The sequence below is a fragment of the Podarcis pityusensis genome (genome assembly GCF_964106645.2).
Source record: "Podarcis pityusensis genome assembly, chromosome: 16".
Lineage (NCBI taxonomy): Eukaryota > Metazoa > Chordata > Lepidosauria > Squamata > Lacertidae > Podarcis > Podarcis pityusensis.
In genome coordinates this window covers 30,609,429-30,633,550 of record NC_138041.1, presented here as the reverse complement: position 1 = coordinate 30,633,550, position 24,122 = coordinate 30,609,429, and the positions used below count along the sequence as shown (strand labels likewise).

The 24,122-nt window shown below is 46.0% G+C and overlaps 1 protein-coding gene across 13 annotated transcripts in view; it reads left to right on the top strand.

The window, feature by feature from the left end:
- The window catches only part of ARVCF (ARVCF delta catenin family member), a 603,654-nt gene that overhangs the window by 426,906 nt on the left and 152,626 nt on the right, over nucleotides 1–24,122 (top strand). For all 13 annotated transcript variants that reach the window (XM_080985089.1, XM_080985094.1, XM_080985093.1 and 10 more), the window contains one exon: nucleotides 10,185–10,789. In XM_080985089.1, coding sequence (XP_080841215.1) covers nucleotides 10,185–10,789 — 605 coding nt within the window. The remainder of the gene's footprint in view (nucleotides 1–10,184; nucleotides 10,790–24,122) is intronic.

Genomic DNA, 24,122 nt, shown 5'->3' with positions numbered 1-24,122 from the left:
AGACTACAGTTCCCATCATCCCTGACCACTGGTTCTGCTAGCTAGGAATCATGGGAGTTGTAGGCCAAAAACATCTGGAGGGCCGAGGTTGAGGAAGCCTGGTTTATATTCTCTGTTTAATGCAGGGGTGGGGAACCTTTTGCACCCCAAGAATCACCTTCCCTTCTGGGTGCCAGATGTGAGTGGTTAGAGCTGGGCCCTGTCCTTCTTGGCCTTCAAAACAGCTTTGAAGATGTTTTGAAAAGCTTTAATTGAGATTATTTTACAAAAGATGTGTTCGTTGTGGTGGCTCGAACTGTATATTTCAATGGTTTCTTGTCAATTGGTTAGTTGTTGGTGACATTTCGAACGTTTTTAATTTGTGGTTTGAAACTGTGCTATATTATTGAACTTGCCGCTTTCGTGGTTTGCGTTTGCTGGAAGCTGACATGGGAAGATCTTCCCCAAAAGGTGGCCTAGCCAGTTACAAATAGATATATCATTTTTCTTTAAAGATATATTTTCTTTTGTAATTATGTCTCTGATGAGATCAGAGTGAAAGAAGTTGCAGTAGCTGCAAATTCCTACCCTAAAAAACCTCAAAATGAACCATACCTGGATGGTGGGGGTGCCAAAGGGCAACTCACAGCTGAAGAACTTTGGGGCAAGACAAGAGGCTCTTCATAGGAACACAGAATCACAGAATTGTAGAGATGGAAGGCACCCCAGGGGTCATCTAGCCCAACCCCCTGTGATGGAGGAATAACATGAGTTGGACCACTGTTCAATACTGTCTACACTGACAGGCAGTTGCTCTTTGGGGTTCCAGGCAGGGACTCTTTTTCCAGCCTTGCCTGGAGATGCCACAACTTGAATTTTGGATTTTCTGAGTGAATGGCAAGTGCTCTACCACTGAACTAAGGACTCAAACACAACACACACACATTGGAAGATTGGCGGACTAAGATGGTCGAATACGTCGAGCTAGCAAAGCTGACGGGGAAGATCCGGAATCAGTGTGACGAACTGTTTCAAAAGGACTGGAGCAAATTTCTATTATACAGTGGTACCTCTGGATACGAACGGGATCCGTTCCAGAGCCCCGTTCGCATCCTGAAGTAAACTCAACCCGCGTCTGTGCATGCGTGGGTCGTGATTCGCCACTTCCGCGCATGCGCGTGATGCCATTTTGAGCGTCTGCGCGAGTGGTGAAACCTGGAAGTTACACGTTCCGTTACTTCTGGGTTGCCGCGGAGCGCAACCCGAAAGCACTCAACCTGAAGCAACTTCAACCCGAAGTATGACTGTATATGAAACAATATTGTAAACATCTGAAAACGTTTGTAGCTTTGAGTTGAAATGTTTTGTAATGACAATATAAGGAACTGATTTATATTTAGTAAGGGGAAATATAAAAATAAGAGAGAAGGTACAAAAGTGGTTATAGAAATCCTAAGAATAAAGTAAATATGTATGGAAGTCAGGAAGAGGGGCGGGAGGAGCTCGGTGCTCGGTTTGAGCAATGTTTGAGCTTATTGATTTATGTATGGATATTGTTATTACAAAAAATTGAAAATGTAATAAAAATTACTTTTTAAAAAACAACAACAAACACAACACACACACACACACACCAGCATTTGGGGGCTGCAGAGTTTTATAATCATCCCAAATATTTCAGTCGCTTGACCACACAGATTGTTGATGCAGTTGTTTGCCAAGCAAGCGAAACGATTAAAGCAAACCCTCTTTTAAAAAATGTTATTAGATGAGTTTCGCCCAGGGAAGGCCCCGCAAAATGCACCTTGTGAGATTCCAGAGATGTTGTTGAAGTGGATTTATTAACCAGCCTGGCATTTTGCAGATTCTCGTTGAACAGGAGGGTTCTGTCTCCTAGGAAGGAGAAACGGCCTTTTCTTGCAAGGGAAAGTTAACAAAACTGGAGCCCCAATGAGGGATGGTTCTGGGATGCGATTTGACTGGTAGCAACTGTTTCCAGGGCATTTCATGGGGAACAGCTGGTGTGGGCACAGTCTGCCCGCTCCAGGAGGCCATCTGTATTCCGAGCAAATGATGAAAAGCCTGTCAAAGAACTTGACCGGTTACTCCTCTGCAATGGTAGAGCTCTCGCCGCCTTTTAGCTATTTTCCTGCGTTTGTTATCTGCCTTTCCAAAATCAAGGAACCCAAGATGAAGAGAATATGTAGTTCTGAATACCGTTTTTTTCCGCTCTATAAGACGCACTTTCCCCCTCCTAAAAAGTAAGGGGAAATGTGTGTGTGTGTTATGGAGCGAATGCAGGCGGCGCAGCTATCCCTGAAGCCAAGAGAGCGAGAGGGATTGGTGCGCACCGATCCCTCTTGCTCTCCTGGCTTCAAGGATAGCCACGCGAAGCCTCTTCAGTGCAATGGGAAGAACTCTCCCCCTGCCCTGAAGAGGCTTGGCATGGCTACCCCAGAAGCCAGAACAGCAAGAGGGATCGCTGCTTTCACTGCGCAGTGATCCCTCTTGCTGTTCTGACTTCGCTTCGCTGGAGAGGCACGGCGCAGAGAGGGAAAGCTGCGCAGCGCCCCTTCAGCGAAGCGGGAGGAGAAACGGAGCCCCTTCCATTTCTCCTCCCGCTTTGCTGGAGAGGCACTGTGCAGAGAGGGAGAGAATAATTTTTTTCTTGTTCTCCTCTAAAACTAGGTGCGTCTTAGAGAGCTAAAAATATGGTATATCACTCTTCTAAGCCCAGACCAGGAGCGGGGAGGAAGACGTATTGCTTACTGGTTGGAGCATCCACTTTGCACGCAGAAGGTGCTAGCTGTCATTCCACAGCAGCCCCAGACAGGGCTGGGGGAAATCTCCTTGTCTGAAACTCTTGAGCACTGTGTGTGTTATGGAGCCTTTCCACCCATGTGTGCTTCTGCCTCTCTATGATTCACCCATGAAAACAGCAGGAGAGAGTTATATGCCGATACATCTCCCCAGTTTTCATTGTTTTACTCCTGCGATTTTCCAGGTCAAGGAGGCTGCAAACGGTTCTTTTCCTGGAATAAAAATCTATGTACTTACTTATTTAATTGCATAAAATTTATACGCCGCCTGAAAGAAAAACCCTCAAAGCAGTTTGCAAAGAGAATAAAAACCATAAAATTATCAGCGACAAGAGTTGAAAACAACTACAGTGGTACCTTGGTTTTTGAACAGAATGCATTCCGGGAGTCCGTTCGACTCCTAGAACAATTCGGAAACCAAAGCACAGTACTACTCCTCCTGCAGCCAAGTGGAAGCTGCGCCGAACATTTGGCTTCTGAAAATTGTTCGAAAAATGGAACATTTACTTCTGGATTTCGATTATTCGAGAGCCGATTTGTTTGGGAGTGAAGGCATTCGGCTTCCAAGGTACGACTGTATTTAAAACATTTTTTAAAACCTTAAAATTGGCGAGAAACTAAAAAAAAGACATGTCCACATTCTACATATCTGGCTTGTCTTACCAAAAATGTTTTTTGAAGGTGCCAAAAAGAGTACAGGGAAGGTGCCAGCCTGACGTCAATAGGCAGGGAATTCCAAAGTGTAAACGCTACCACACTAAAAGATGGATTGGGTATTAAGTGGCGCTTGTAACTGAGCCAGTTTCACAGATCAAAGTGGCCGAGTGGGAATATATGGCATAAGGCGATGCAACAGGTAACAACGTGGAAATGAGTGCGAAACATGTACAGTATTCCGTTTGGTTTCTGGAATTTGCATCTTGTGAAAGCTCAACTACAATGCAGGAATTAACAGTCAGGGAAATGGAATGCATAGGCCAGGGGTCAGCAAACTTTTTCAGCAGGGGGCCAGTCCACTGTCCCTCAGACCTTGTGGGGGGCCGGACTATATTTTTTGGGAGGAAATGAACGAATTCATACGCCCCACAAATAACCCAGAGATGCATTTTAAATAAAAGCACACATTCTACTCATGTAAAACACCAGGCAGGCCCCACAAATAACCCAGAGATGCATTTTAAATAAAAGCACACATTCTACTCATGTATAAACACACTGATTCCCGGACCGTCCGCGGGCCGGATTGAGAAAGCGATTGGGCCGGATCCGGCCCCCGGGCCTTAGTTTGCCTACCCATGGCATAAGCCTTTCCTCCTAACCCACAACCTGTTCTCTTTCTTGACCTCGTTGCTGACCTAAAAATGCTACGTTTGAAATGTGACCAACATTCCAGATCCGTGAATCTGCCACGGCTGTCCTAGGCGTGGCTCTCGCTCCTCGGTATAATTTATCCCGAAACAGTTAAAAGAAAAGGCAGACTGGCGCTGCCGAGGAAAGCATAATTGCTGACGAAACCCCCTTGGGGCACAGCTAGTCCTTTGTAGATCTTAGGGTAGTGGAGACACTGTTGCTGCTGGTGCAACGAGAGCTTGGCTCACGGAGTGGCTTAATTATTCCTCCGGCGGGGGATCTTGACTTGCAGCTTTTTATGGACTTTGCGGGACCTCATTAGGCAAGAGTATCATTTGCTTGCACATGTCTTGAGGAGGAAGATGCTCGGCTTGTTCCTCTGTCAACACAATATGGGAGCCGAGGACATATGTTTTGTAGCTTGCTCTAAAAACAGCACGCTCTAATTATTTCATGTTTTTAATTCTTTTTTCATTTGGCTGCGACTTGGCTAATCTGTTGCCTGATCGATATTTTTTTAATCAGTCGCTTTAGGTCACAAATGCCTCTTCCCCCCTCCCCTTCGCTTTTAACTTCCGAACCACTGAGCACACCATGCACAGATTTACCAGCTGAGCACTGATCTTAAGATTCGGACCGCAGATGGACCGACGCTCGTTGCGTTTTCAAACGCACGTTGATTTCTAAAGCTGTCGTTTGTCAAAGGGAGGGGGGTGGGAGCTCATAAAAGAGCATTTAATCTCCTTTTTCAAGATTCTTGGCTTCTTCTCGGCTCGTGGAAGCTAATATAATCTCTCGAATGGAGAAGAAATTAAAATAGCTGTGTTTTGCTCCTTTTATGGACAAACCTCCAGCATGGATAGTGGCTAAGTATTGTGCGGTAAAAAAATAAAAATAAAAAGTACTTGTTATTGCCACTGTAAAGCCCTGTGGAATTTTCTACTCCCACCTTTGGTGGGACAATGAAACGTTTTGTAGTCGAGGAGTAAAAAAAAAAAGCTACTTTGAGACTCAAGCCAAGGAAACTGAATGTTGGACACTTCGGGACAGGCGAGAGAAATTGCTTCTTCACACAGCACATATTTGAACTATGGAATTTGCTCCCACGAGAAGTACTGGTGTCCACCAACTTGGACAAAATTGTGAAGGATTAGGTCATCCATGGCTACTAGCCATGATGGTTATTGAAATACACTCGGAGTCGAGAGTGGATTTCATGCTCTTTATTCAGCTCATAGTGGTGAGGAATGGAAGTTTCCCCGAATTGTCTGCTTTATATACATTATTTACACAATGGGCCCCATGTGATTGGCTAATTCCGGGATTCTCCTGTAGGCCAATCAGGTTGCAGATTCACTTCCACCTGGAGCTGGATTGGGTGGCTCCTGTGGACCAATCAGACTGCTGCATTCTGTATCCTATTGTTCTAGGGCCAATCAGACTGCCTCATTCTGAATCCTATTGTTGTAGGACCAATCAGACTGCTGCATTTTGGATCAACTCAGCACATTACAGTTATGCTCTGTGGCCACTGTTGCAGGAGATACCACTTTCTAGGGATACCAAAAGGGACGCGGGTGGCACTGTGGGTTAAACCACAGAGCCTAGGACTTGCTGATCAGAAGGTCGGCGGTTCGAATCCCCACGACAGGGTGAGCTCCCGTTGCTCGGTCCCTGCTCCTGCCAACCTAGCAGTTTGAAAGCACATCAAGTGCAAGTAGATAAATAGGTACCGCTCCAGCGGAAAGTTAAACAGCGTTTCTGTGCGCCGCTCTGGTTCGCCAGAAGCGGCTTAGTCATGCTGGCCACATGACCCGGAAGCTGTACGCCGGCTCCCTCGGCCAATAAAGCGAGATGAGCACTGCAACCCCAGAGTCGGTCACAACTGGACCTAATGGTCAGAAGTCCCTTTACCTTTACTTAGGGATACCAAATGGGAAGAATTCCTGTTGCTCTTAGACCCTACTTGCAGCTTCTCATAGGTATCTGGCTGGCTGGCCAGGCATCGTAAGATCAGGATGCTAGACTAGATGGGCCATTGGCTAGATGGGCCATTGCTCTTTGTTCCAGTAAGGAAATGTTACCGTGCACCTCTAAGTTTATCCTTTGGAGAGTAACTCTCTCAATGGCCACCTGTTCTGATGGTTATGTGGTGCCTACAGCTCCAGAGGTAGTTTGCGGGTGGCGCTGTGGTCTAAACCGCCAAGCCTCTTGGGCTTGTCGATCAGAAGGTCGGCGGTTCGAATCCCCGCAATGGAGTGAGCTCCCATTTCTCTGTCCCAGCCCTGCCAACCTAGCAGTTCGAAAGCATGCCAGCACAAGTAGATAAATAGGTACCACTGTGGCAGGAAGGTAAACCGCGTTTCCGTTCGCTCTGGTTTCCGTCACGGTGTCCCATTGCTCCAGAAGCGGTTTAGTCCTACTGGCCACATGACCCAGAAAGCTGTCTGTGGACAAACGCCTGCTCCCTCGGCCTGAAAGTAAGATGAGCGCCACAACCCTATAGTCACCTTTGACTGGACTTAACCGTCCAGGGGTCCTTTACCTTTTTTACCTGCTAGGCTGCTGCTTTCATTTTCTCTTTGTGGGTTTCCAAGTGGCCTCTATCTAGTGGGCGACTGTGGAAAACTGGAAGCTGGACAGACCTTTGTCCATATGCAGCAGGGCCTGTGTTTTCATATAGACTCAGGGAGCTGCTGTTTACGAAGTCAGACCATTACATCTAGCTCAGTACAGTGGTACCTCGGGTTACAGACGCTTCAAGTTACAGACGCTTCAGGTTACAGACTCCGCTAACCCAGAAGTAGTACCTCGGGTTAAGAACTTTGCTTCAGGGTGAGAACAGAAATCGTGCTTCGGCGGCGCGGCAGCAGCAGGACGCCCCATTAGCTAAAGTGGTGCTTCAGGTTAAGAACAGTTTCAGGTTAAGAACGGACCTCCAGAACAAATTAAGTTCTTAACCCGAGGTACCACTGTATTGTCTACAACAGGCATAGGCAAACTCGGCCCTCCAGATATTTTTGGGACTACAACTCCCATGATCCCTAGCTAACAGGACCAGTGGTCAGGCATGATGGGAATTGTAGTCCCAAAGCGTCTGGAGGGCCGAGTTTGCCTATGCCTGGTCTGCAAGGACTGGCAGAGGCTCTCCAGGGTTCCTGGAAGAGGACATTCTCAGCTATACCTGGAGATGCCGGTGACTGAACCTGGGACCTTCTACATGCAGACCCTCCAAGTGTCCCTATTTTCCAGGGACATCCCTGTCTCTGTTTCTGATCCTGGAATGCCCCACTTTTCCTTAGGATTTCCCTGTTTTCATTGGAGAAATGTTGGAGGGTATGGAGTTATCTGCCCCCCGAGCCGCCTGAAGGCAATCCTATGCAGGAAATTTAAAAAAAAAAAAAAAAAAAAGTTTAATGTTTTATTATGTTTTTATATCTGTTGAAAGCTGCCCAGAGTGGCTGGGGCAACCCAGTCAGATGTGTGGGGTATAAACAGTAAAATGATCATTATGGAATGGGACGTCCCCATTTCCATCGGAGAAATGTTCGAGGGTATGTTCATGCAAGGAAAATACTCTGCATGTATCTCTGCACCTGGCTGTTGTTTATGCATGCATGTTAGTCTCTGTTTGAGCAAAGGTCTCCAGCCCCGACACAGAGACAGAACGATTGCCTGCCATCTTTATTAGGTGACTGCCCATGTCATTGGTGTGCGTGGACTGTACTGAATATTCTGCTGTGAACCACCGTTGCCATCCTTGATAAATTTGCTAACAGGCCTGTTTAAAAATAAATAAAAGAGATGGGTCTTGAACTCCGGTGCATGAAATCAACAAATTTGACTCACGGCGACTACAGAAATTGCTTTTGGCAGTAAATAGGATGCGGCCGTGGCGTGCCCTGGAAGCAAATTATCTGCACCAATATTAAAGTCCATTCCTCCCTGCCCTGCTATATTACACCACCGTGAAATGGTTGAGCCTTAAGGGGGCATTGGGTGAGTAATAGATGTCCACAGGAAAATGTTACGTTATGTGATTCCTGGTGGCCTTTGCTTTTAGGTGCTCCAGTGATCTTAAAAAGTGGGGGGAGTTTTGTTGATGGCTTTGCTACGGTTTACTTAGATGTTGCTTAGAGCAAACATTCAAAACATCAGAATACAAATATAGCAATTTTCAGAGCGTGTCAGCAAATTCAACAAATTAACAAACGCAGAATAAATTCAACATTACAGACAAAAACCACAACAATCTAGGTTTAAATACATGAATACAAAGCAAAGTAAGAGTTAGGATTCTGGCCGATCCTGCACCCAAAGGAGCCTGGTTTAAATACAGTTCAGAAAGGAGAGGTGCTGTCACCAGTCTAGATGATATACAGCTGACTCCTTACTCCAGAGGAAAAGAAAGAATGTGAGTGTTCTAAATGGGAGGAGCTAGAGGGCCTGTGAATGGAGCAAAATGATGAAGCTCAGGGGGTTTCATTCACTTGAAACAAACTAGTTCAATGAATACCACGGAATTCATTCTAAACCATTTGACCTACCCCTGAAAGTAATTCCCATAACAGCCAGGTGAACTTTGCATGAATTTAATTCATTTTGGGGTGAACTTTGAATGATTTCGAGTTTGTCTACAACAGGCTTCCTCAACCTCGGCCCTCCAATTGTTTTTGGCCTACAACTCCCATGATCCCTAGCTAGCAGGACCAGTGGTCAGGGATGATGGGAATTGTAGTCTCAAAACATCTGGAGGGCCGAGTCTGAAGAAGCCTGGTCTCATTCCCTTACATGTGGTGTGGGTTTTTTTCATTTATTATTTAGACTCTCTGGGTGTTTAAGCTTAAAAATCATAATTGCTGGGGGAAATAAAGAATTCACATTCCAGTAACAATGTGTTGGTGTTTTCTTAGTCTTCTTAAGTACTTTTTATACTTAAGTATATTTTATACAGGGATGCAGGTGGCACTGTGGGTTAAACCACAGAGCCTAGGACTTGCCGATCAGAAGGTCGGCGGTTCGGATCCCCGCAACGGGGTGAGCTCCTGTTGCTTGGTCCCTGCTTCTGCCAACCTAGCAGTTTGAAAGCACATCAAAGTGCAAGTAGATAAATAGGTACCGCTCCGGCGGGAAGGTAAACAGTGTTTCCGTGCACTGCTCTGGTTCGTCAGAAGCAGCTTAGTCATGCTGGCCGCATGACCCGGAAGCTGTACGCCGACTCCCTCGGCCAATAAAGCAGGATGAGCGCCGCAACCCCAGAGATGGCCACGACTGGACCTAATGGTCAGGGGTCCCTTTACCTTATATTTTATACAGGCACAGCAGCTTGTAACATTCTGGATGCTGGGTAGGGAATTGCTGAAGATCATTTGGATGAATTTAAATCAAACTGTGAGCTGGACAAACTGGTTTTTGATGGGGATGTAGGAAGCTGTCTTATACAGAGTCAGACCATCTAGCTGAGGATCGTCTACACAGAATCATAAAACTGTAGAGTTGGAAGGAACCATGTGGGTTCTGTAGTCCAACCCCATTCATCGCAGGAATCTTTTCCCCAATGTGGGGCTCAAACCCACAACCTCGAGACAGAGGTGCAGCCTCATGCTCTACCGACTGAGCTACATCTTCCTCTGAGCTATGGCCCCTCCAATAAGGTGGAGGGTTACCTGCAGCTGCCAGGTGGATGTGCTTTGTCAGTGTGGCGTAGTGGTTAAGTGCGGTAGACTTGTAATCTGGGGAACCGGGTTCGCGTCTCCGCTCCTCCACATGCAGCTGCTGGGTGACCTTGGGCTAGTCACACTTCTTTGAAGTCTCTTAGCCCCACTCACCTCACAGAGTGTTTGTTGTGGGGGAGGAAGGGAAAGGAGAATGTTAGCCGCTTTGAGACTCCTTCAGGTAGTGATAAAGCGGGATATCAAATCCAAACTCTTCTTCTTTGTGTCATCTGACGCACTGTGAAAATGATTTCAAAAGTGGGCCCAATTGATGGTGTTCGGGAAAACGTTCATGGCTCTATCTTTCCTCTCTGTTTCTCAGGTGACGAAAATGGTCAAAACGGTCACAACCAGAACTGTCCGGCAGGTCCCTGTTGGGCCTGATGGGCTCCCTGTGATGGACGGGTCATCTCCCATGGGCAGCTACACTGACTCCATAGACAGGAGACACATGAAGAATGGGGAGCGGTACATCACGCCACAAGCTTCTTCCACCTTGACCCGCTCTTACAACAGCTACGACACCTATCCCGATGGTCACGACAGCCAGTACCGCCCGTTCATGGGTCATGATGGTTATGGGGAGCTGCCTGATAACTACGGTAGCTTGTCCCGGGGCGTCAATTACCGCCCGCGCTACGGCTATGTCCCCGGGAACAGTTACCGGCCGGAGGACGGTAGCTTCACGTTGCCAAGCAGAAGGGATAACTACGGTCCACTACCCCAGCCCCAGGTCCCGACAGGGAGCAACGCAGACCTGAACCGCTCCCAGCCAGAACGATTCCAGCCGGAGCCATACGGGCTCGAGGATGATAACCGCAGCCTCGGGGTTGACGACGAGGGGTATGAGCTGGATCCGGAGTATTCGACGGTGAACCGTCGGACATCAGCCGGGATGCCTGAGAGAGGAAGACCTCACAAGACGAGGTAAAGGGATTGGGTTGTATATTTGCTTTTCCCTACCAGTCTGCTCTTACAGGTTGTGAAAACAAGTACCTACTGGGGCGGACTTTAGTAATACGGAGTCCTGAGCAAGGGTAAACTTGGGCACTCCCCTCCCAAAATATTTCTCATATATTTCCCCTCCCCCCTCCCCACTTTGCATTTCTTCTGGTGTTTTTTCCCCCATATTTAAATACGACCGAGGAACTTTTGACAAGCAATTTAATTTGACTGCAGCTTGTAGAAGCATAAAGAGGCACGTGCCAGGCCTCCTCTATAAGGCAGCGTTTCTTGTTGGCTTAAAAAAAGAAAAAATATTCAAAGCCATTTTTGCACAAATAAATTAGCCTTCGCCTTTCATTTCCAAGGAGCCTTTGACAATAAATAATGCCTTCTGTTTAATGATGAAACCCCACAGTAATTAGCCTTTGATTGTGGGCTGGCCTTTGTTTTGTTTCTGTTTCGCTCCTGAGCTTTTCTTCCTTAAAAACAGATTTGGTATTCAGTTAAAGGCAGTAGGTTTGATGACACTTGAAACCAATGGAAGAAATATGACTGTCGATACACTTCAGGTGTCTTACTCCCCTTCCTCTTCTGCCAGTGGCAGCTTTGCTCCTTTTCAGGATATGCCATTCGCCACTAAACTCCCGTTCAGAATGCTTCTCTGAGCTTTTGAATTGGTGTGATCCAGTAGTTAGCGCTACCTGTCCTTGGCTTAGTTCCTTGGGGGGGGGGGGACACGACATGGAAAGAGAAGAAGATGGGAAATACAACAGCCTTTGGAAAAGGTTATTCATTTATGCATTTACTGAAATATTTGTAGACTGCAATTTCATAGAAATACAGCAAGGCAGTTGGCAACGTGCAAAATCGCAGTAAGATAAATAAAACATCCATCAATAAAGAAATTCACATTGCAAACTCCTTTCTGAGTATCAGAGCTCTTAAAGGTAAAGGGACCCCTGACCATTAGGTCCAGTCGTGGCCGACTCTGGGGTTGTGGCGCTCATCTCGCTTTACTGGCCGTGGGAGCCGGCGTACAGCTTCCGGGTCATGTGGCCAGCATGACTAAGCCGCTTTTGGCAAACCAGAGCAGCGCACCAAAACGCCGTTTACCTTCCCGCCGGAGCGATACCTATTTTTCTACTTGCACTTTGATGTGCTTTCGATCTGCTAGGTTGGCAGGAGCAGGGACCGAGCAACAGGAGCTCACCCCGTGGCGGGGATTCAAACCGCTGACCTTCTGATCGGCAAGCCCTAGGCTCTGTGGTTTAACCCACAGTGCCACCTGTGCCCCACAACAGAGCTCTTAGGGGACAGCTAAAAGAAAGCAGGGATGATTCCTCCCAAACTTCTGCTGGCAGGGAGTTCCACCGGACCTGTCACACTAAATACTCAGCCCTTAGTAAAGACCAGCCAAACCTTAGGGGAACAGTTCAGGCTGAGAAGGCACAACTCACCCCCAAATCACCGAGCAAGCTTAATGGCTGAGTGAACTCTTGAACCCTTAGTCTTACTGACTAAATGCTAGCCCACACTTGCTCTCAGCTTCTAAATTTCTCAGAGTAAAGTGACTCATTTGTTGTCCCTACATGGGATGGATGGCTTAGGGCTCCCAATGAGAAACGGGAGCCTGCGGCAGCTTTTACGGCTAATCACGATGAGACTTCTCATTGATAGCATATTCAAAAATTCAGTGCAGGGTCCCTTTATGATAGTTACAGCCGCGCCCCTTGTAAGATGATAAAACCTCCTAAGATTATTGTGCAGTAATCTTTAAAAAATACAAAAATGATTAGGAATACGTTGCAACAATCAGTGGAGATCTACTGTTTTCTGTGTACCTAACACGGGCAAATGTTCTGGAGCACTCCTTCTTTCAGAGGGGCAAGTTGTGCTTTCCTTGAAATTCCATTATATGTAATAGAATTTGCACCCCATTCTCTTGAAACTGAAGCACCCAGTGCTTTCAGTGTTTCCCACTCCCAGTTTTCCATGATGCTTTTCCCAACAGGCATTCTGTAATGTCGTCGTCGTCTTCTTCTTCTTCTTCTTCTTCTTCTTCTTCTTCTTCTTCGATCACTCATAGCCAAGTAAGATTGTCTTCCATGAACAGGGTCTTAACAGTGAGTCTGGGAGGCCAATTCTGGATCCACATGTCCTTCCACAGTAGGGACAGAGGTTTCCGGGCAGGAGTTGATCACCGTGAGGGTTTGCCAAGTGTGCCTTCCTCTTAGGACGTTTCTCCCTTTCATTCTGAGTTTGAGTGTCTTCAAAGCCCAAAACACCTTCGGTAAAGGCTGTTCTCCAACTGGGGCGCTTGCAGGCCATAATGTAACCACTCGTTGGCTGCTTCGGGACATCCCTTCCTTAGCAGGGACGGATTTCGGTCTTTCAGATTTTGGCAGTGCCCTGGGCAAGGCCAACATTCAGCATCCCCTGCCCCTCACCTTCTATTCTGTGCATGCACTATGGCAAAGCTGGGGCAACCCCCTTGGCCTGGTACCCAATACAGTGGTACCTCGGGTTACATTCCAAAAATCCCCTCAGCCTGATATGTTCTCCCTGATACCTCTCTCTTATCTTAACTCCATCTCTTTGACACTAGAGGTTTCCAGCAGATTCTGCCCCTGGAGATTCTAGACTTGGATAAGCCATAATTTACATGCCCTTGACAAGATAGGCATTTGGCCAAGTGACTGGCAAACAAAGAGTCTTTTCAGTCTACGCCCATGTCACTGAACTCTAACCTGGGAGACCAGCATTGTGTGGCCTGGCTCCAGAACCAGGGCCAGATTTAGGTTTGATGAGGCCCTAAGCTACTGAAGGTAATGGAGCCCTTTGTATGTCCAGCTGTCCTTTGTCAACAACAAATTGTTGCTGTTTTTTGTGTTGAATATATGCTATATGGTAATTTATGGACCTGATAGGTATCTAAAGCTATTTGCACATAACAGAATATGTATTTTATCAAAGTAATTGTTGAACTGAAATACAGTTAAGAAGAAGTATATTAATACAGTGGTACCTCGGGTTACATACGCTTCAGGTTACAGACACCACTCAGCCAGAAATAGTACCTTGGGTTAAGAACTTTGCTTCAGGATGAGAACAGAAATCGTGCTCCGACGGCGTGGTGGCAGAGGGAGGCCCCATTAGCTAAAGTGGTGCTTCAGGTTAAGAACAGTTTCAGGTTAAGAACGACCTCCGGAATGAATTAAGCACTTAACCCAAGGTACCACTGTACAGGGGAACTGGTCACTTTCCCTAAATCTGCCCCTCTCAATGCCTCCACCTTGTGCATGGGCGATTCTGTTCTGACTATGAAACTAATGGCACCGACATCCACACACTGGAAATTTAGGGGATGGGTATACCAAACCTGAGACTCATCCTTCAACTCAACCTGCAACTTGGGACCCAACTGGAATGATGATTATTACTTTTCCATTGACTTTTGAAAGTACCCTTTAGAAAGGCTTTAGGTCTTAAGACACCACTTGCTTGGCCACATTTCTGCAGCTCAGCTGCCTCCCCTCCACCAACTATTTTTCCACTTAGTGACATGTTGTGCTGATTTATTGTTGCTTCCCACTAACCCCCCACTCTCCCATCCTGGTGTAAACAACTATCCCTCAGAGATCGGACATGAAAAGAGAGCCTGGCGGCTTCCTTCCCACTTAGAAATGAGTGCAGGAATCGATTTTCAATAAGTCGTGAAAGGTTAATAATTCTGGCGATAAATGAAACTCGGCCAATGGACAAACAATGCAGCTGGCAACAGGCGACTAAAGCAGATATTATTGCCGCATTCAGAAACCAACCAAGCTGCTGAGTGTTCCTCTGCAGGAACTGGACTTTTAGCCACACTTGCATGACACAGTTATTTCCTGCCTTGATAACCACGATTGCCTGGGCAGCCTTTACCTCTGTGCGGCTGCCATGCCAACTTCTATATGAAGTTCCGAATTCAAGTGTTGTCATACAGAACAGATATAATGGGCTGTATCCAATGTTTCCCGTCTTCCGCTAGGGTCCTCAAGCTCCCAAATTCTAGTTTGGCACTCTAGCCACTATCACACCCTGGTTAACATCATGCCTTCCAACATTTCTCCAACGAAAATGGGGATGTCCTATACAGTGGTACCTCGAGTTAAGAACTTAATTCGTTCTGGAGGTCTGTTCTTAACCTGAAACTGTTCTTAACCTGAAGCACCACTTTAGCTAATGGGGCCTCCTGCTACTGCTGTACCACCGGAGCACGATTTCTGTTCTCATCCTGAAGCAAAGTTCTTAACCTGAGGTACTATTTCTGGGTTAGCGGAGTATGTAACCTGAAGCGTCTGTAACCTGAAGCATATGTAACCTGAGGTACCACTATATTACAGTCGTACCTCAGCTCCTGAACGCCTTGGGAGATGAACGTTCCGGCTCCCAAAATCAGAAGTGAGTGTTTCGGTTTTCGAACATTTTTTTGGAAGTTGAACATCCAATGTGGCTTCCACTATTGTTTCCAGCGCCTGCGCAATCGGGAACCAAACAGAAGCTGTGCCTTGGTTTCTGAACTTTTTGGAAGTCGAATGGACTTCCAAAACAGATTCCTTTTGACTTCTGAGGTACGTCTGTATTATTATATTCATTCATTCATTCATTCATTTATATGTATACCCTGCCCATCTGACTGGGTTGACCCAGCCACTCTGGGTGGCTTCCAAAATATATAAAAACATAATAAACATTAAGCATTAAAAAGCTTCCCTATATAGAGCTGCCTTCAGGTGTCTTCTAAAGGTTGTATAGTTACTTATCTCCTTGGCTCAGGGGTTGCATAACTCCATAACCTCCAACATTTCTCTGATGAAAATAAGGACATCCTAAGGAAAAGCGGTGGGGGATGCGGGTGGCGCTGTGGGTTAAACCACAGAGCCTAGGATTTGCTGATCAGAAGGTCGGCGGTTCAAATCCCCGCAATGGGGTGAGCTCCCGTTGTTTGGTCCCTGCTCCTGCCAACCTAGCAGTTCGAAAGCACGTCAAATTGCAAGTAGATAAATAGGTACCGCTCCGGCGGGAAGATAAACGGCGTTTCCGTGCGCTGTTCTGGTTCGCCAGAAGTGGCTTGGTCATGCTGGCCACATGACCTGGAAGCTGTACACCGGCTCCCTTGGCCAATAAAGCGAGATGAGCGCCGCAACCCCAGAGTTTTCCGTGACTGGACCTAATGGTCAGGGGTCCCTTTACCTTTAAGGAAAACGGGCCTCTTCATGGATCACTGCCTTGTCGTGGCGAAGGGGCGAAGCTATGAGCTATGCCATGACGGACAGGTCATAGCCGAGAGTTTAGACTAAATGTGATCCACCTAGAGAAGGAACTGGCAAACCACTCCAGTATTTTGCCAAGAAAACTCCATGGACATAAAAAAGGAGAAGCTTTGAGAAGAAAGTGAAAGTTTCCAAGGCATGCTCTGGTTCATGGGATCACGGAAAGTCGAACACGACCAAGACGACTAAACAACAAAGGAAAAGCGGACATTCTGGGATCAAATCAGAAACTGAACGGCTTCTGTAAATTCAGGACTGTCCCTGGAAAATAGGGACACTTGGGGGGTCTGTGGCACGTTCATGTTGACTTATAAGAGCTGCAGTAACAAGTGTAGAAACCAGAGCTCAAAAAGGAGGAAGGAGGCACAAGATCTACCCACCCTGGAAGAATGGCAGATGAAGATGATGGATTATATGGAACTGGCAGAAATGACTGGCAGAATCCGAGACCGGGGAGAAGAGTCGGTGGAAGAAGATTGGAAAAAGTTTAAAGACTATTTACAGAAATACTGTAAAATTAATGAATGTTAGAATGATGTTGGATAGAAACTAAGTGGTTTCCAGCTATAATGTTATAAGGGAATAAGAAAAAATGGACTATTAATAGGTAAAAATCGAATGTTACAATACTTTAAGATTGAAGATTAGGATAAACAAAGAGGGGAGGGATTTGCTGAACTAACAAACTGAATTGGAATACAGAAAAGGGAGGTGTGAGGAGGTCCGGGAAATAAGCAAATGAAAGATAAGTGATTGAAAAACTGAATTGCTTTTAACTATTTTTATTTTGTATTTTTCTTTTTTCTTTTTTTCTTTTGTAATATATTGAAAACCTTAATAAATATCTTTGGGGAAAAAAACAAAAAACAAAAAGGAGGAAGGAGGGAGGCTGATTTCCTGATGGCTCCTTGTAGCAATTGGCCTAGTGCCGCTTTTTCTCCGCGTACCTGCCGGCGATTCCAGCAGATGGGTTAAACCTGTAATCCCTTTGCTAATTGTCAGTTGCCTGGTTCCTTGCATATCTGATTGGACAGGTAGCTGGCTATTTGCTCCTCTCTCTCTCCCTCTCTCCTCTCACTGCTGACCCAATTTCAGAACACTCACATTTGAATATAGATTGGAAAGCGGGGTGGCGGCGAAACGGAACGGCTTCTTCCGAGAGCGCCTTCAAATGCACAACAAGCAGATTTTCCATCTGTCTGCACACCAATGTGCGTCCATACGTCTTGTGCTAATTTTTGTCAAGCCGTAACAGCAGATGATGATAAGAGCCCTGCTCAGCCAGACGAAAGGCCTGCCAAGTCCGGTATCCTGTTTTTCCGGGGCACGGCATGGAGAAAGTGAATAGGGGAGAGTCTTTCTCCCTCTCTCATGGCACTAGAACTTGTGGAAATCCGATGGCGCTGAATGTTGGAAGATGCAACGCAGGCAAAAGGAAGCACTTCTTCAAGCAGAGTATTGTTAAACTATGGAACTCACTGCCACAGGATCCTGGCAGGGATGGCCATCTACTGGGGTGGATGCAGTTCATCTGGCCCTGGAGACTTGAATACATCTAAACTAGCGAAGTATTCTTGTACTATCTCCTTAGTTATTCTGGGCTATGTTTCCTTTGCTGAATCATTTGCTCCAAATTCTTCAGGTCGGGCATTGTTTTCTTTATTGGAGAAGACTGAGGCAAAGAAGGCATTGAGGAGTTCAGCCCTTTCTGTGTCCCCTGTTTGCATTTCACCATCTTCTCCTCTGAGTGACCCCACTGTTTCTTTGTTCTTCCTTTTGCTACGAACATACCCATAAAAGCCTTTTTTGTTGCTTTTAACCTCTCTAGCAAGCCTGAGTTCATTCTGTGCTTTAGCTTTTCTGACTTTGTGTCTACACGTGCTGGCTATTTGTTTGAATTCCTCTTTGGTGGTTTCCCCCCTTTTCCATTTTTTGTACACATCCTTTTTTAATCTTAACTCAGTTAAAAGTTCTTTAGATAGCCACCCTGGCTTCTTTAGGCACCTTCCATGTTTCCGTCTCATTGGTATTGCCTGACGTTGTGCTTTTACTATCTCTCTTAACAAACTCCCAGCCATCATGAACTCCCTTTCCTTTTAGTATTACTGTCCATGGGATCTCACCCAGCACTTCCCTAAGTTTTATGAAGTCGGCTTTCTTAAAGTCAAGAAATTGAGTCCTAGTATGCTTGGCTTTTCCTTTCCGCTGTATAGTAAACTTCAGAAGAGCATGATCACTCGCGCCTAATGATCCTTCCACTTCTACCCCACTAACCAAGTCATCAACATTGGTTAGGACCAGATCTAAAATGGCTGTTCCTCTTGTTGCTTCTCCCACTTTCTGGACAATGAAGTTGTCTGCAAGGCCAGTGAGGAATCTGTTTGACCTTATGCTCTTGGCTGAGTTTGACATCCAACAAATATCCGGGTAATTGAAGTCCCCCATTACTACTATCTCCCTTCCTTTTGCATGCTTGGCCATCTGTTCCAGGAAGGCATCATCTATGTCCTCCGTTTGGCTTGGGGATCTATAGTAAGCTCCCACAATGAGGTCACTGTTATTCTTCTCTCCCTTAATTTTGACCCAAATGCTCTCACTTTGGCTTTGAGGTTCTAAAACTTGGATCTCTTCACAGGTATACACATCCCTGACATATAACGCCACTCCTCCTCCTTTCTTGTCTGGTCTGTTTCTCTGAAATAGATTGTATCCCCCCATTATTACATTCCAATCGTGGGACTTATCCCACCAGGTTTCAGTGATGCCTATTATGTCATATTTAGTTTGCTGTACCAAGAGCTCAAGCTCATCTTGTTTATTTCCCATGCTTTGCGCATCAAAGCATAGAGGATCAAAATAGAGGATTCTGCAACACTGAACAAGATAGCTTTGATTTTATGGGTAAAGCAAGAAGAAAAAAGTTTCAAAGGTTTCGAGCAAGAATGAACTTCTTTTTTAAGAAAAGGAATGAAAAATAATGGGAGATCATTTATAATGTTAACCATTTTTGGGGTCTCTAAGAATTGTAATTTAGAAAAATAGCAAAAATAAATAAAATCATTCTGTCCAATGACAGTTCTCATCTTGTGAGTTTCTTTCTTTCTTTCTTTCTTTCTTTCTTTCTTTCTTTCTTTCTTTCTTTCTTTCTGTGTTTTAATCTTACAAAGAACTCATAAGCCACCTCATCACGGGGATTCAAACCACCGACCTTCTGATCGGCAAGCCCTAGGCTCTGTGGTTTAGACCACAGTGCCACCCGCGTCCCTTTAATTATGGACTAGGACATCCCTATTTTCATCCGAAAAATGTTGGAGGGTTTGCTATGTTGGTCTACCCACTTCGGCCCGTGGCCCCACCCATCACTGCCATGTGGCCCCCAGAAGGTTGTGCAGAAGAGAATGTGGCCCTGGGCTCATGTGGCCCCCCATCCCTGGACAAGGGGGGATCCCATCACCTTTCCCCCTAGACTTCCCTCTCCATGTTTTCTCCTGTTTCCTTCTCCATCAGTCAGCGGCGCCTCTCCCTCCCTCCTGCCTTCTGTCAAACTCACTCTGTGCTTTTATAGGGATGTCTTTCCTGTGGTCATATTTCTTAGATCTTTCTGCTAGCTTTGCCAGGAATCCTTCATCCTCTCCCTCACTCCTACCTTCCCAAGAATGCCCATTTGTTCAGCCTTGTGGCCCATCTATCTTGCTCTGAATATTCCTCATCTTCCACCCACAGAGCTAAAAATAAACAAGCCATCCCTCTTTTCGTTTGTCTTGAGTGAATAGCTGCTGTTTGGGCTTCTCCCCACCCTGTCCTCCTCCTGTGGTGATGTTTTCATTTGTTTCTTTTTTCGATTCCCATTCTCTCTCTCCTCCCACCCTCCATTTCCATCATTAATCTACCTTTCCTTCTAACAACAGCAAAGGCACTGAATCATCTTCATTTGTTTACTTCTGGAATTGCCCAGCTGAACCAACAAATTCAAGATATTTGTTCTGTGCCCCCTTTGTAACTTTGATCGCAGGAGCTTTCTCAATCTGCATTTTCATCAGGAATCCTGAAGGCCACCAATCACAGCAATTCCTCAGGATGCTCCAGAGACACATTAAACTGTATTTGATTTGGAGCTCCAAGCACCATAACATTAGGCCTCCTTTATAGCATAAACCTACCTTCTTATATGGGTTATATATGGGTTATGAGTTATAGCATAAACCCACTACGTGGGTGGCGCTGTAGGTTAATCCACAGAGCCTAGGACTTGCCGATCAGAAGGTCAGCGGTTCGAATCCCTGCGACGGAGTGAGCTCCCGTTGCTCAGTCCCTGCTCCTGCCAACCTAGCAGTTCGAAAGCATGTAATGTGCAAGTAAATAGGTACCGCTCCGGCGGGAAGGTAAACAGCGTTTCCATGTGCTGCTCTGGTTCGCCAGAAGCGGCTTAGTCATGCTGGCCACATGACCCGGAAGCTGTACGCCCGCTCCCTCGGCTAATAAAACGAGATGAGCACCGCAACCCCAGAGTCGTCCACGACTGGACCTAATGGTCAGGGGTCCCTTCACCTTTACCTTTTACCTTCCCCAAGTTAGTATCCTCCAGATGTTTGGACTACGACTTCCATCAGTCCCAACCAGCAACACTAATGATCAGGAAAGATGGGAAATGTCATCCAAAATATCTGGAGGAGATCAAGATGGGGAAAAGCTGGATTAGGCAAAGTGTTGTAAATAAAAAATATGCCCTTTTCCCTTATGGGGTATCCAAGAGCCCATATAGAGTCCTTACATAGGTTCCCTATTGGTAGGAGAAAACAACAGAGGCCAACCAGAGAATATTGAGAAGCAAAGCAGCTAGTAAGCTTGATCTTTATTGATCTGTTGCAACAGGGTGCTCCCCTCACTCGCAGGAAAGGCGGAGGACCCACAAAAATGCTGTGCAAGGGTTTATAAAGACTTTTGAAATTCCCATCCTCTAGATCCAGACCACCCCCAGAAACATTATGCATACATCACAGAAGGGGTGTAACCTAAGACCACCCCTCAGATACATCCCACCTACATCACAGAAATTTTAATATTCTTTTTCTCCTGTTGTTGTTTATCTCCTGTCTAGCAGGTTACTTGATTGGATTGCCTGAGGAGCCTGGCCATTCTTTTGTAGTGGTAAAATACTTATTTCCTGGGCCAGGTCACAGGCTCACACCTTATTCAAACAGACATATCCTTGAGACAGGATTTGTGGGGAAAGAGACAATGGGGAGGCTTTTCCAGGTTAACCTTGCAGAGAAAGGATTTGGTCAGTTTAGGAATCAAAATGGTTCCAGGTTGGTCTTCCTGTGTTGATCTATGTATGTGCAGTTATGAACATTACCATATATCTAAGACCATAAAAATTCCTATCACAAAAGCAGAAGAAATAAAAAAATTCCTTCCTGTAGCACCTTAAAGACCAACTAAGTTAGTTCTTGGTATAAGCTTTCGTGTGCATGCACACTTCTTCAGATACACAGTGTATCTGAAGAAGTGTGCATGCACACGAAAGCTTATACCAAGAACTAACTTATTGGTCTTTAAGGTGCTACAGGAAGGAATTTTTTTATTTCGACTATGGCAGACCAACACGGCTACCCATCTGTAACTAAAAGCAGAAGAGTCAGTGCATAACACATTTTATTCCTTCAGAGGTTTGCAATGGGCAGTTGCCTAAATCAGGGCAGTCCCACTTTTCATACCAAGGGGGCTGCAAGAATACTTTAATACAGAAGGGCATGAGGCCAAAATTTGATGCCCCCCAGTCCTCACACTACTTTCTCAAAGCCAGCTAAGTGAGACACCAGGCTTTGGGAAGGAGCACAAGGCTCTGACAGGGTCCTAGAGCCCCCTTCTTTCCCAAAGCTGGGAAAGCACTAACTAGGCTTTGTGATGGAGGAGGGAGGACTCTAGGACCCTGTCAGAGCCCTCAGGCCTCCTTCCCAAAGCTCAACGCCTCGCTTGCCTGGTTTGGAGAAGGCAGTGCGAGGGAGCGTCAAAGGTTGCTGTGGGCCACTCAAAAATGGAATGCGGCCCTCGGGCTGCACATCGGACCACCCTGGCCTAAACTAGCACAGAAATTTTTATTGGGAGAAATTAGCATCAAAATGGGTGGCGCTGTGGTCTAAACCACAGAGCCTAGGGCTTGCCGATCGGAAGGTCGGCGGTTCGAATTCCCGCAACGGGGTGAGCTCCCGTTGCTCGGTCCCTGCTCTTGCCCACCTACGAGTTCGAAAGCACGTCAAAGTGCAAGTAGATAAATAGGTACCACTCTGGCGGGAAGGTAAACGGCATTTCCATGCGCTGCTCTGGTTCGCCAGAAGCGGCTTAGTCATGCTGGCCACATGACCTGGAAGCTGTACGCCGGCTCCCTCGGCCAATAAAGCGAGATGAGCGCCGCAATCCCAGAGTTGTCCATGACTGGACTTAACAGTCAGGGGTCCTTTTACCTTTAGCATCAAAATTTTGATGGATTTCATGAGTACTTTTTTCAAGGACAAGTTGACAGGGAAATGGGTAACTGTGGGAAATTGAACTCACTCATCCCTGAAAGATTCAAGCATCCCACCCCACCCCTACCCCACTTGGATGCTACAGGAGCTCCGGGGATGCTGGAAAATATAGGCCTTAGCATGGACACCCTGGAAGCCACAAGGACTCCTTGCCACTGCAGGAGACTCTTGTCACTTTCTACGGAAATTGGGTGCCTTGGGGGAATGCATTTCCTTGTGTCCCTGCAACCTAGGATTCTGCTGTTGTGGCCTTCGTGAGTCACCAAGCTAGAACGGGGCTTTCAGGTGGAAAGATGCACAGTTTGTAAAGCATGCAAGCATTATGCAAGCGGAAGGGAAGTTTGCATACCGAACCATCATCATCGCTACTTAGATCAAACCAAAAGAAATGCAAGAAAGCGCTACCACAGGAAGCAGCGGGTGAGGGTTGTTGCCTCTTATAACCCATCCATCTGTTACGCCGGATAAATGCACATTAAAAGCATCTGGCCCCTTTCCATGTGGACCACTCTCATTCTATTTGTGCATCTGGAAAGGGGAAGCTGTTCGAAGCAGAGAGCATCCTTGTGTGCTGTAGCTTCCTGGGAAAGGCTTCCAAAGTGTTAATCTCGTTGTGAAGGCTAGTGGCTGTAAGAGCTAATGGGATGGCGGCAGGGTCTGTAATCCTGTTTGTTTTGCAATAATGGGCTCATTGACGGAGGCTTTGGTTGGAAGGGACAAAGTCCGAACAAAGAAGGCCTTAGACACAGTTTAATAGTGGTGGAGTGAGTTATAGGAACTCCAAGCCAGTGTCCCTCTGACTCCAAAGACTATGGTTTCTCTTGTCAATATGCTGCTTCTCTTTTGACAATGACAACCAACCTGCGAGCTTATCGGATTCCTCCAGGCTGTGTCTGGATAGGCAAAAGAAGATATCGGTAGGTATAAAAACAGGGGTTAGAGAGAATGTGTGTGTGTTGTTTGTTTGTTTGTTTGTTTGTTTGTTTGTTTGTTTTCCATAGAACTGTGGGAAAGGCACTTCTACAAGTGCCACATAATGTTCCTTCTGCCCTTGCAAGAAAGCGATCCTTTAGTATAACAGCACCTATATTTTGGAAATCTCTGCCCATTGATATTAGCATCCTGCTTTTAAAAAAATGTGGGTTTTTTTGTTCTGGCAACCCTACCTAGGCATGTCATTTTAGCTTGTAGTTGTTGTTTTTTGACATCTGTCTTCAAATTACTGATTGTATTTTAACTTATTTTTATGCCACTTGTTTTTAGCGTTTTGGGTTTTTTATTTGCAGCTTTGATTAATCTTTTGGGCTGGCTATTGCAAACTGCTTAGAAGTCTTTAGTTCTAGGGAGCAGCATATACATTTTGTTGAAGAAATGAAGTGGAATGGGAACGCCCACAGAGCCCCAGAATCATTCTCTTAACACCAAGGATTCTGAAAGATGTGAACAAATAGGCAGTGCCTCTGAGCATGTGAA